The 14,052-nt window shown below is 42.1% G+C and overlaps 1 protein-coding gene across 1 annotated transcript in view; it reads right to left on the bottom strand.

The window, feature by feature from the left end:
- MFSD4A (major facilitator superfamily domain containing 4A) overlaps nt 1-14,052 on the bottom strand; it is a 101,950-nt gene that overhangs the window by 44,450 nt on the left and 43,448 nt on the right. Inside the window, exons 2-3 of the mRNA XM_044674934.1 lie at nt 2,852-3,050; nt 1,379-1,612 (exon numbers count right to left, since the gene is read on the bottom strand). Coding sequence (XP_044530869.1) covers nt 1,379-1,612; nt 2,852-3,050 — 433 coding nt within the window. The remainder of the gene's footprint in view (nt 1-1,378; nt 1,613-2,851; nt 3,051-14,052) is intronic.

Here is a 14,052-nt window from a genome sequence, read left to right as displayed (position 1 = left end):
TATTTGAGCCCAAGCCCTTCTGAGTCAAGGTCCTGCACTTTATCCTCTGTGCCACCTAAATGCCCTTATATACATTTATTTTGTCTTTAATAGGTTACCATCTTTCCCTCAGAAAATTATTTCTTTCTCCCTCTGTGCCCCATTTCCTGGTATAACCCAAATCCTTCTTGCTGGCATTCTTTTTCCTAGCTATGGCAGAAGAAAAGAACAGATTTCTAACTTCTGCAAAACAGCCCTTCAGAGACCTGAGAAGACATAGTCCTGAAGTGATTTTTCCCGAGGTATACCTGCCTATCCAGCCTTACATTTTTCCCTCCATATACTTGATGTCTTCATTGCACCAGACTGCTAGCTGTCCCCTTATCTCAGGTCTCCATGAATTTGCTCAGGCCACCCCACTTCCTGGATTGTACTCACTCTTCATTTCACTGACTGAAATGCTTTTTTTTTCCTTTTCAAGGTCCAGCTTAGGTACTGCCTTTTTTTATTTTTTTCAAAATCTTTACCTTCTGTCTCAGTATCAATTCTAAGACAGAAGAGCAGCAAGGGGTAGGCATTTGGTTTTAAGTGACTTTCCCAGGGTCACACAGCTAGGAAGTATCTGATGTCACATTTTGAACCCAGGTCCTCTTGACTCCAGGTCTAGAGCTCTATCCACTGTACTACCTAGCTGCTCCTAGACGCTTTCTCACCTTCCACTTCCCTGTCTTGATTCTTCCCTGCTCAGCGATGAATGAGATTTTCCTCTAGACATCCTTTCCTTTCCCCTTATCACATTCTGTCTAATTTGTGTACTTATGCCCCATCCTAAGAGCCCCGTGGTGACAGGGATTTTATGTTTTTCACTTCTGCAATTCCATGATGATTAGTACAATTTTATTTTATTTTATTAATTTTATTTTTTGGTCTAGACCTGTGAATTAATCAGTATAGAGAACTTCCAGTGTAGAAATTCCTTCTACCTATTCTTATAGGCACTTACTCTGCCACTTATAGTCATAGAGAGCTGTCTGAGCCACCGAGGAATTAAGTAACTTGTCCAAGCCCACAGAGTTAGTGTTTGTCAGAGGCCACACAGAGAAGACTTGACCCCAGATCTTCCTCACTCAGGCACGCCCCATCTGCTTCATCTTACATCTCTTGTATGTAACTAATACTTAACAAATGTTGAATTTCATTGTATTGCCCCTGAAATGAGTTAGGTTAGATCCTTTTGGGACATATATTCTTGTTTTTCCAACCCTGGCATCATTAGGGCACCACCCTTTGAAAAGCATCTCCTATATCATCCCAGAAACACAGGATGTTAGAGCTGAGGGAAGTTATTCTGACATCCACCGTTATCCTACCTTGCCCCCATCTCCAGGGTGGTACTCACATTGATCAAGGCCATGATCCAGAAGGCATAAGACATCTGATTCCCTACCCAGGCATGGGCAGGCAGCTCATGGTGGGTCATGTTGGGAAGAGCATGGTGGGGTGTCAAGATTTTTCGGAAATGGTCTCCATCATAGTTCGTGGCATTGGTTGGCAGACAATCATTTTCAGAAAGGAAGGGGTCAGCGATGAGGGGGCTCAAAAAGGCACCAAAGCCCACGAAAAAATGAAGAATCTGGTGGGGAATAGTGGTGAGACAACCAATGTACAAAGGAACTCAGTTACCGTCTCTGCCAGGCTTTGCTAAGCTCTGGGCATTTCATCCTCTTCTGTCCCCTAATGAATAATCACAGGATCATAGGATTTAGAGGTAGAAGGAACCTGGAAGAATGTTTGGTTCATTTCTCTCATTTTACATATGGGGAGACTAAGGCCCAAGGAGGGGATGTGACTTGCTTTAAAGGTCACAAAGTTAAAAATAAGCCAAGATGGAATTTGAACCCAGGACCTTTGACTCCATATATAGTGTTCTTTTTTGCTACATTATGATGCAGAATGGGGATTTCTGCAGCCACCAGAAGTTTGGACCAGGTGACCTCTAAGCCTCTTTCCATTTCTGATATTCCATTAGGGAGACTATCCCCTGATGAAGAAAGAAATAAAAATTCAAGAAATGGGAGCTGTCTCCCCTGAAGGATGGAAACCCCTTTCTCAGGATGCCCCTGAAAAACCACCTTATGTGTAAGAACCAGAGAGTTCAGAATGTAAGAACCGGAAAGAACCTTAGAGCTCATGCAGCTTAATTGTCACATTATAGAGAAGAGGAAATCAACTCAGATGGGAATCAACCTCCCCAAGGCTTCATACTGAGAAAGTGGCTTTGTCTCTAAATGTTCTTTTCACGACACTAGGCTGTGGCACTTCCCACCTTTGGCTAAAATTTGGCTTTAAAAATAGAACCTTTTGTCTTTTGCCTCCCTAGTCCTAAAGAGGGGAGAGGATACCCCAGATTAGCAGTTGGTTAGCATCTCTAAGAGGAAGGAAGGAAGAAATTGAGGCTACTTTGAATTGGAATACCTGAGTGTTTGGAAGGAGGATGGACAAGGTGGATGATGGGAAGAGGGATGGATGGAGACAAAAGCTAGATGAGGGAGGAGAGATAAAGAGCACTGACTTGGGAGTAAGAGGTTTTAGAATCAAATCCCATCTCCACCACTTACTACCTGTGTGATATTGGGCAAGTTATTTCAACTCTTTGGGAATCACTTTCTTTATTTATAAGGTGAATTGAGTCTATTGATTTCTAGGATTTCTGCCAACACTTAATTTTATGAGTATGAAATAAAATAGAAACTAGGGAGTTTGGTAGGGAGGAGAGATGGATTGGTTTGGAGACCTGGAAATGAATTGCATAGAGATCCCCACTCATCATCACCACCTAAAGGCCCTGTTCCTCAATTGTTCCCAGGCTCACCTGGAGGAAGACAGCAGAATCCTTTTGGTAGATCTTCACCAACTGCATGTTGGCCACTGTGTCTATGAATCCCATGGCCAGACCAGCTATGGCTATGACTGTAGCCAACACCGCCACATCTTGGCAGAAGGGGATGACAGCAAACACTAGTGAGATGGTCAGAGATGAGGTGAGGAGGACCCACAGTGACTTGGCCAGCCTGAGTAGGGAAGTAGTTGGGGAGTCAGTGAGGTGTAAAGTCTTCCTCTAAGGGCAGCTAGGTAGCACAGAGGATAGAGCACTGGGCCTGGAGTCAGGAGGACCTGGGTTCAAATCTAGCCTTAGATAGTTCTTAGACGTGTGACTCCGACCAAGTCATTTAACTCTAATTGCCTAGTCCTTGCTGTGCTTGGATCATAGAACCAATCTTGAGATAGAAGGTAAGGGTTTAAAAAAAAAAAAGAAAAGAAAGTCTTCTGGCATTCCCCATGAGGCCCATTCCCCTTGGGGAGAACCAGTGCCTAGCAGAACCCCTGAGGTAGTATTCCCTCTATTTGTTGAGTGACTGTGGGTAGATGACCTTCCTCCTCTGGGTCCCAGGAGAGGGGAGAGATAGAACGTACATCTCTCATGGATAGGGTGGGGAGGAAAGAAATCAGAGAGGGAGAGGCAATCTGGACTCAAGGATGGCAGAAGTTAGAAGGGAGGCCTGGTTTGGGAACAAGAATCAAACTGGCCTTGAAGTTGATTCTTCATATCTGGGTGGTCATCTTCATATTCCCCCAACTTCCCATATACCAAATGGTATTCTCTGCAGGGTAGGTGCCAGGGAAAAATGAAATTTGGTACTCTTGGTGGGAGTAGAGGGCATGATGGTGTGCATGGAAAACTCCTTTTTCTTATCCCTAGCCAAGGGCCCACCCAGCTACTCATGGAGAGGCCTGGATTTCAGATAAAACCACAATAATAGGGGCAGCTAGATAGCTCAGTAGAAAGAGAACCAAGTCTGGAGACAGGAGGTCCTGGGTTCAAATCTAGTCACAGATACTTCCCAGCTGCAGGCAAGTCATTTAATCCCCACTGCCTAGCCCTCACCACTCTTCTGCCTTAAAACCAGTACTTAGTATCTATTCTAAGTTGGAAGGCTCACAACAACTCTGAAATAAGTAGTATGTAAGCATTTAATATCACCTCTTTAAAGATGAGAAAATCTTAAGGTCAGACGTTTTAACATTTGCAAAGCACTTTATGAAGAGTATCTTATTTTTATATTTACAACAGTCCTGGTAGGTAGGCATTATTATTATCCCCATTTTACAGATGAGAAAACAGAAGCAGACAGAGATTAAGTGACTTGCCTAGGGTCTCATAGCTTGTAAGTATCCAGGCCAGATTTGGACTCAAGTGTTTCTGATTCCAGTACTGGTAATCTTCCCACTGTACCCACCTGGCTGCCTCTACAGCAAAATACATGCTTCATAGCATCATAGATTTAGAGATAGGAGGGACCTTTGGAGGCCATCAAGTCTGACCCCTTCATTTTACAGATGAGGAAACTAAGGCAGAGCAAAGTTAAGTGACTTGCCACACAGCTAAGTGTCTGATGAAGGTTTTGAACCCAGGTCTTCCTTACTAAAGTCCAGTGTACTAACAACTACATCAGCCCCTGTGAGTGTCTATATCAGAAAGCTTCCCTTCTCATTCTCCCTTTCTCCTTTTGGCACACATTGGGCGCCAAAGACTCCCCCAAAGATGGCCAGAAGTCTTCTCCACCAATATGAGCAAAAGCCTAAAATGAACTGAGGTATTAGCGAGAGAGAATGAAGCTAGACAAGGAGAAGAACTTGGTCCAGGACAGGAGGCTGTGGAATGGGTACATCCTGAAAGGCAAGAGGGCCAATCTAGGATGGCATTGGTGCTGAACTTGATGGGAGAGGGAGGAACAGGCTGGCCCCTGAGGGCTTAGAAATCCCCATCCCTTGGGAAGAAAACTGGGCTGCGATCGGGTCTCAGGCTGGAGTCTGCCCGTGTCCCCCTGCCTTTATCTGACAGTTCTGTCCAGTTCCCTAATCTCTTCCCATCTTCTCTTCAACTCCTTTATCTCAACTGCCCTGCAGATTGGCCTGCTTTCCCCCCACTGATAGCCACAGTTCGTTATTTCTCCGTTCTGTTTCCAGGCTGGTCTGATGGGGCAGATTACTTATCATGTGCCCTCCCTGCCAATTGGCATGCTGAGTGGGAGTGGAGGCACCTTCTGACCACTCCGGAGCTCTAAAGGAAAGCGAGGCTCTGTCCCCTTGTGGCGAACTGGGACGGAGAGCTGGCCTTCCTTCCTTGGGGAACATATTTAATGTGCAGATGCCCACTTCTCTTTAGGGGAGAGAGAAGAGCTTGGACTAGTTAGCCAGGGACCAGGCTGTAGTCCTCAAAGCTTCCGTAGTATTTTAGAATTGGCAGGGACCTGATGCCTAGTCCAGGGTCTCTTAATTTGGGGTCTGTGGGCAGCTTTCAGGGGCTGCTTGAAGTTGGATGGGGAAAAATCTTTATTTTCATCAGTTTTTTTAAACTTTACTTTCTTAATAACAACTGTAAGTCAGAAGGGCAAGAGCTAGGCAAATGGGGTTAAGTGACTTGCCCAGAGTCATATAGCTAGGAAATGTCTGAGGACAGATTTGAACCCAAGTTCTCCCAAATCCTGGTCTGGCACTCTATCCACTGAGACACCTAGCTGCCCCCTTCATTAACTTTTTTTTTTTAACTCTTAACTTTCACCTTAGAATAAATACTATGGATTGGTTCGAAGGCAGAAGAGCAGTAAGGGCTGGGTAATGGGGCTCAAGTGACTTGCCCAAGGTCACACAAATAGGAAGTGTCTGAGGTCATATTTGAACCCAGGACCTCCTGTCTCTAGGCCTGGCTCTCAATCCACTGAACCACCCAGCTTCCTCCTTGCTCCCTTCATTAACTTTTAACTGCAATTCAGCATTTCCTTCAGTTATGAAATTTGAAAAAAAAATATTCTGAGAAGGGATCCATAGACATTACCAGAATACCAAAGGGGTCCTTGACACGAAAAGAGTTAAGGAACTCAGATTTAGGACAACCATCATATTTATATTTATAGAGGAGGAAACTGAAGCTTGGGGAATTGAGATGACTTGCCCAAAGTCACACAGCCATTTGCTTGCTTGTCATTGCTTTCATTCCCATATACTAGGTACTTAGTACAAATGTAGATGCTTGCAGCTAACTAGAATCTATTGTAATCTTCAGTACAGGGACAAAGCATTTGGGTATACTCTGCAAATTCTGAAAATCATCCCTTTTCTGTCTATTGGGAGGTTACATTTTCCTGGTAAAACAAGCCATGATTTTTCACAAAATAAAAACATTACACTGAAAATCTATGCATTCATTTAAAATACATTTTAAAAAGGTCTTTGTTGGGGGCAGCTGGGTAGCTCAGTGGATGGAGAACCAGGCCTAGAGATGGGAGGTCCTAGGTTCAAATCTGGTCTCAGACATTTCCCAGCTGTGTGACCCTGGGCAAGTCACTTGACCCCCATTGCCTACCCTTACCACTCTTTTGCCTTGGAGCCAATACACAGTATTGACTAAAAGATGGAAGGTAAGGGTTTTGTTTATTTATTTATTTTTTTAAAAAAAAGGTCTTTGTTGGGGAAACTGGGTGGCTCAGTGGAGAGAGAGCCAGGCCTGAAGATGGGAGGTCCTGGGTTCAGATATGATCTCAGACACTTCCTGGCTAGGTGACCCTGGGCAAGTCACTTAAACTCCAGTTGTCTAGTCCTTACTGCAGTTCTGTCTTGGAACTGATACTTAATATTGATTCCAAGGCAGAAGGTAAGGGTTTAAAAACAAAAAGCCTTTGCTGCCCCTTCCCAACTGTGCATGTAGGAGGCTATCTCTGTCACCTACCCTGAGTTCCAGGCTCTGACAGTGGCACTCTACAACGATCTTCTTTGGAGACCTCAACAATGAACTTTTCTCTCTACTTCTCTCTCCCTGTGGTATTTCCTAAGAACTTTTTTTCCATGAGTGACAGAAGGTCATTTGATAAACTGCTTAAAGCTAAAGTGTCAGCAGGTATTCACTTCTAAAAGAGTTATTATTAAAGAGATAGAAAAAAGGAAGCTATAACCCCTGCCCTCAGATGCCAGTCCTTGTGCTCCCTACTCTGAAAGAGGGCTTGGATGACCGCTAAGGTGCCTTCTGGCTCTTACCAGCCTACGACTTCTAATCTAGTTGGAGACATGTTCCATTCCATTCCACTCTTCAAACATTTACCAAGCTTGCCCTAAATTCAAAGCATTGTCCTGGGGGTGGGAAGAGAGAAGGAGGGAAGAAATAATGTCGGTTCTTGCCCTCGAGAACCAGGCACCACGAGGCTGCTGAAATTTAATAAGAAAAGCAATCATCTCTGCTTCAGTGGTTCTCTACATCCTTCCCAGAGGGTAGTGCAACCCCCAAATCATCCTACTATGTAACTCTTCCATGGAATTGGAATCAGAGGAGTTGAGTTCAAATTCTGATTTTAATGCTTCCTACTTGTGCCACCTTGGACAAGTCACTTCACCAACCTTGTCCTCAATTTCCTTCTCTGTAAATTGTCAGGACTGGACTGGTTGAACCCTGAGGTTCCTTCCTGCTCTCGCCCTATGATTCTATAGCTTCCAACAGACAGGGAGGATCTACTACACATGTTGGAAGCCTTCTTCTAGGTCTCCCTACATTTTCCAGGTAGTAACAAGGCTTCCTGACCTTTAGCCTTTTTTCTCATTACCTAACTATGCCACCTTCTTTTGAACATATTATACCTAGAGGACACTTTTTCCCCCACTACATTTTCCTGAGTTACCATTTATTTTTATCTTATAATGCATATGATTTGTTAGAAATATGTAATAAATTATAATAAAAATGCTTAGCCAAGAAGAACAAATTTCCACACTAGCTATGTCCAAAAACCTGTGTCTTATTCTGTTTTTTCCCCACTACTTAAAAAAAATACTCTTACCTTGCATTTTAGGATCAATATTGATTCAAAGGCAGAAGAGTGGGAAGGGCTAGGCAGTGGGGGTTAAGTGACTTGCCCAGGGTCACACAGCTAGGAAGTGTCTAAGGCCAAATTTGAATCTAGTACCTCCTGTCTCTAGGGCTGGCTCTTAATCCACTGAGCCACCTAGCTGCCCAGTTACTAATTTTTTAAGTTGTCTTTTTAATTTATTTTTAAAATAATTTGCCATATTTACATATCCCGCTTTCTCTCCCTTTCCTCTTCCCTTACCCCTCTAAGATCCAATAAGCACTTCCACTGGGTTATGCAGATGTTATCACTTATACCTATTTCCATATTATTCATTTTTGCAATAGAGCAGTCTTTAAAACCCAAAACACCAAATAGTATATCCATATAAATCAATGATAAGTGATTTGTTTTTCTTCTGTTTCTACTCCCACAGTTCTTTCTCTTGATGTGGATAGCATTCTTTCTCAAAAGTCCCCTGGGATTGTCTTATATTAGCAAAGTCCATTACATTGGATTGTTCCACAATGTTTCACTTTCTGAGTATAATGTTCTCCTGGTTCTACTCCTTTCACTCAGCATCAGTTCCTGGAGGTTCTTCCAGTTCATATAGAAATCCTCCAGTTCATCATTCCTTACAGCACAATAGTATTCCATCACTATTAGATACCACAATTCCTTTAGCCATTCAACAATCGAGGGCATTCCCTCATTTTCCAATTTTTTGCCACCACAAAGAGCAAGCCAGCCACTAATTCTTAAAAAGCCAGTTATTAGGGGTAGCTAAGTAGTATAGAGCCAATTCTGGGATCTGGAAGTCCTGTGCTCAAATCTGGCCTCAGACGCTTGCTAGCTGTGTAACCCTGGGTAAATCATTTAAACTATTACATAGCCCTTGCCATTCTTTTGTCTTTGAATTGATACTAAGAAGGTAAGAGATTTTTTTTAAAAAAGCAAGTCATGGGGGCAGCTAGGTGGCTCAGTGGATTAAAAACCAGGCCCAGAAATGGGAGGTCCTGGGTTCAAATGTGACCTCAGACACTTCCTAGCTGTGTGACCCTGGGCAAGTCACTTAACCCCATTGCCTAGCCCTTACACTCTTCTGTCTTGGAACTAATACACCATATTGATTCCAAAATGGAAGGTAAGGGTTTTAGGGGGGGAAAAGCCACTCATTACTATGCCCAAAGGGCTATAAAACAATGCATACCCTTTGATCCAGTAATACCATCTCTAGGTCTATATCCCAGAGATTAAAAAAACAAACAAACAAGGAAAGGACCTACTTATACAAAAATCTTTATAGCAGCTCTTTTTGTGATGGTAAAGAACTGGAAACTGAAGGGATGTTCATCAATTGGGGAATGTCTAAATATATTGTGGTATATGATGGTGATGGACTACTATTGTGCTGTAAGAAATGATGAACAGGAGAGTTTCAGAAAGAGCTGGAAAGACTTTCATGGACGGATGCAGAGCAAAATAAGCAGAACCAAGAGAACATTGAAGGATCAACTGTGAGAGACTTGGCAACTCTCAGCAATACAATGATCCAGGACAATTCTGAGGGACTTGTCACAAAGAATGCCATCCACCTCCAGAGAAAGAACTGCTGGAGTTGGAATTCAGATCAAAGCATGTGATTTTTCACTTTAGTTTATTTGAGGTTTTAGTTTTATAAGATATTTCTCTTAACAAATGACCAATATGGAAATATTTTTTTTCGTGATAATACAGGTATAACCTAGGTTGAATTGCTTACCAGCTCTGGGAGGGAGGAAGAGAGGGAGAAAATCTGGATCATATAACTTTGGAAAACTTGTGTGGAAATTTGTTATTACGTGTAATTGGTAAAATAAAATATAATAAAAAAGTGAGTCATCGATGACATTCATATAGTCTTTTTTCTGTTCACAATTAAGTTTAGAAAGTTGAGGCTTATCTAATAGGATAGGGTAAGACAGATATAAATTGATTGATAGATCAATCCATTGATAGGGAAGGAAAAAAGGAAATAAGTATTTATTAAGTACCCATTATGTGCCATATAGTGTGCTAAGAGCTTTAGGAATAATATTTCATGTGATCCTCACAACAACTCTGGAAGGAAGACGCAATTTCCCCCCCCCCCAATTTCATAGTGGAAGAAACCTAGGTTGACAGAGATCTTCCCAGAGTTAGAGAGCTGTCTGAAGTTGGATTGGAATTCAGGTCTTTCTGACTTTAGTCTCAGTGCTTTCTACCCACTGTACCACCTAGATAATGTCTAGCTGAGGGAATCAGAGAAAGATTCATTGAAGAAGTGGTATAAAATCTGGAACTTAATGAGAACATAGGATTTCACCAGGTAGAGGTGAGGCATATAGGAAATGCCTGTATAGGATATACTCATGGAATGACAAGTAGTCAATTTGGGTTAAGGTTTATAAATAGGAATGAAGGAGGAATGGAAAGGGAAATTGGAGTCAGGTTGTGGATCCCTGCTCCAAAGCTTGAACATGAGTAGGTAATAGAGAGCCCCCGAAGGTAGCTGAGAAGTTGAGTAACCTGATTAGATTTCTAGACAGAGCTACATAGAATGGCTTAGAGCTGAAAAAGACTAATGATAAGCTCAGCCAAGAGGTTCTTGGAGCAGTATAGGTAGAAGGCAATCAGGGTCTGAACTAGGCTGCCACTTGTGGGAATGGAAGAGAATCAACAGATATGTCAGGGAGAATACACAAACCCTCAAAAAGTTAACTAACAAAAGATTGAAATGACAGTTACAGATAATCACTAAGGAGATATCACAAGGCAGCACATGATGAAGGGTTTATTGGAAAAATATAGACTATCAATGTGAATTAAGGTAAAAAGAAATTGCTGTGGGCTGGGGTCATCAGGGAAAATTCCACAAAGGAGACAGGTTCTAATAAAATGTAAGCAGAAAGAATGAAGTTGTTGGGAGGGCTTTCTAGGGAGTGGGGAAGAGTTGATAATAAAGCCCCTTGTTATCCTTCCCAGGTAACAATTTTCATCTTAATAGGAGTTGCTCTAAATTAATGCTTTGTGTACACATGTGTGCGTGTATGTGTGCATGTGTGTGTGTAAATGATAATAACAACCCTGGAAGGGCCAAAGTGTTGGAAATCTGGGACCACAAAAGGGACAGTGAATATGCTCTCAAGAAGGGCCAGCCATTAGCTTCAGGTGGATGGTTGGTTCTCCACAATAGCCCTCATAAAGAGGGATTTGATCAGAATCTAGGCAGGTGACTTAATTTCTCTGTCACTCAGTCTCATTTATGAAATTAGAGGGTTAGATTAGACTGATCCTGAGGTCCCTGCTAGTTCTATATCTTTGTTCCTTCATCCTTCAAAAAATCTGAAAAGGGGACCAGCAAATATGGTACAGTAGAAGAATCAGTACAACCTTCCATGATTACTCCATGAAAGATAAAACCAGGCTCTCAAGAGCCTGGAATGCTCAGGGGGACAGTCATCCATATCATGGATTATATATTTATGCATTTGAAAAAGTTTATTTAATTAATTTAGAATATTTTTCCATGGTTACATGACTCATGTTTTTTCTCCCCTCCTCCCCAGCCCCCTCCCATAGCCAACACACAATTCCACTGGGTTTTACATGTGTTATTGATCAAAACCTATTTCCATATTATTAATATTTGCATTAGAATGATTGCTTAGAGTCTACATCCCCAATCATATCCCCATTGAACCATGTTATCAAGCAGTTATTTTTCTTCTGTGTTTCTGCTCCCACAGATCTTTCTCTGGATGTGGATAGTGTTCTTTCTCATAAATGTTTTGTCCCTCAGAAATGTTTTGGATCATTGCATCGCTAGAGAAGTCCATTACATTCAATTGTGCCACAGTGTATCTGTCTCTGTGTATAAGGTTCTCCTGGTTCTGCTCCTTTCACTCTGCATCAATTCTTGGAGGTTATTCCAGTTCACATGTATCATGGACTATATTGTATAGGGTGAATTGAAAATTTGTAGCAATTTGTGATCCTTAAAGTATATAGCACTAAGTACCTAAAGAATATGGTGGCATGGCATCAGGTGAGAAAAGGTAGGACCATACAAAGCCATAACAGTTCTGCCAGAAGAATTCAGAGCCTGGCTCTAATACAAAGTTCTAATTTGAAAAATAAGGCTAGAGGAATGAGTAAACAACAACAATAAAAAGATAAAGTGTCCTGGTGATGGCAGAGATACCCAAAACACAAACCCAGAAGAAGATAATGTTAATATTTCTACAAGCAAAGCCCCAAAGGAAAACATAGGTTGGCCACAAGGTCAATGAGAATTTCCAGAGGAAGTGAAGCAAGAGGTTTTTTAAAAAAGAGTTAAAAATTATATTACAAATGAAATGCTAAAGGAAAGCATTAAAAAAGAAATGAGAGATATAGAAGAAAAACTTGAAAGAATTAACAACTTAGCACGTGAGTTACTTATCAAAATAACTTTTTTCTTTGTCCAAAATTTTACTCAAATAACAGCCTCTCTGAAAAGGAGATTAGGACAACCAGAAGTTAATGATTCTATGAGATAATAAGAAATATTAAAAACAATTTAAAAGATTGGGAAAACAGAAAGAAAATGGAAGCTATTTTATATAAAAATGAACTTGAGCTTCCGGGTTAAGATGGCGGCAGAGTAAGAAGCAGCTCTTAACCTCTCCTGACCGAAACACACAAAACTCCTCAAGGGGACATAAAAACAAGTCCAGATGAATGGAGGAACCCCACAACAGGGCACAGCGTGGAAGGTACGTGGAATCGAGGCATTTCCATGCTATAAAGGGCTCTCACTAAATCGCGGGCTGAGCAACCGCCCCATCCCCACCCCCTCCACACACAACACCTGTAGCTCGGAAGCCAGCTAAAAAGAAATAGAGCAAGTTTGGGGCACCCATCGAGTCATTGGCAGCTCCGGGACCTGTTCCTGAGAGCAGCAAGACTTAGGACCCCATTAAGCCAAAAAAGGCACGCGAAATCTGAGCGCGCGGGAGCAGGACGCTGGGCGCAGAGTGCCGGCTGAGCAGAGCGCAGGCACTGCGGAGGCGTGGGTGGAGGCAGACACAGCCAGGAACTAAAGCCTAAGTGGGGAACCAGTGCAGACGGGTATACGACTGTGGAAGTAGCTCCCTGAGACTTGTAAAGGAACCTCCTGCAGAGGATCAAGCAAGGGAGTCCACCAGGGGGCTTGACCTTGGAAAAAACTAGAACTCAGACCTCAGGAGCCAATAGATCTCTGACAGACACTGAGCGCGAGGATAAACCTGAGAAGCTGCTGGGCTAATGATGGCTAATCAGTCACAGGAAGTTCAGAAGAGAAAGAATAATAACAAAAAAAAGAAGTCTTTAACACTCGACAGCTTTTACACAGAGAAAATCCAGACAACCGAGCAAACAGAGGAGGAGAACAAACAACCATCCAGACCCTCCCCAAATAAGGAAAACTCCTCACAAGCTATGGAAGAGTTCAAAACTGAGATTTTGAGGAAAATGGAAGAGATCTGGCAAGAAAATAACAGTTTAAAAGGTAGAATCTTGCAACTGGAAAGCGAGGCTCAGAAACCAAATGAACTGATAAGCAAATTGAACACAAGAAATGACCAGATTGAAAAGGAATACCAGAAGATTATGGCCGAAAACCAGAAGATTATGGCCGAAAACCGAAAGATTATAGCCGAAAATCAATCCCTAAAGGCTAGAATTGAGCAAGTAGAAACTAATGATCTCTCAAGACAACAAGAACAAATAAAACAAAGCCAAAAGACTGAAAAAAATAGAAGGAAACATGAAATATCTCAATGAGAGAGTGACAGACCAAGAAAACCGGTCTAAAAGAGACAATTTGAGAATAATTGGTCTTCCAGAAAAACCAGAAATTAATAGAAACCTGGGCTCTATACTAACAGAAATAATTCAGCAAAATTGCCCTGAAGTCCTACAACAAGAGGGCAATATAGACATTGAAAGGATTCATAGAACACCTGCGGCATTCGATCAAGAAAGGAAAACACCAAGAAATATCATTGCAAAATTCAAGAGTTTCCAAGCAAAAGAAAAAATCTTACAAGAAGCCAGAAAGAAACAATTCAAATATCAAGGAGCAACAATCAGGATCACACAGGATCTGGCAGCCTCAACACTAAAAGACCGCAAG

The sequence above is a fragment of the Gracilinanus agilis genome, chromosome 4 (assembly GCF_016433145.1).
Source record: "Gracilinanus agilis isolate LMUSP501 chromosome 4, AgileGrace, whole genome shotgun sequence".
Lineage (NCBI taxonomy): Eukaryota > Metazoa > Chordata > Mammalia > Didelphimorphia > Didelphidae > Gracilinanus > Gracilinanus agilis.
Note: the sequence above shows the minus strand (reverse complement) of the source record. Positions and strands in the feature narration are given on the sequence as shown.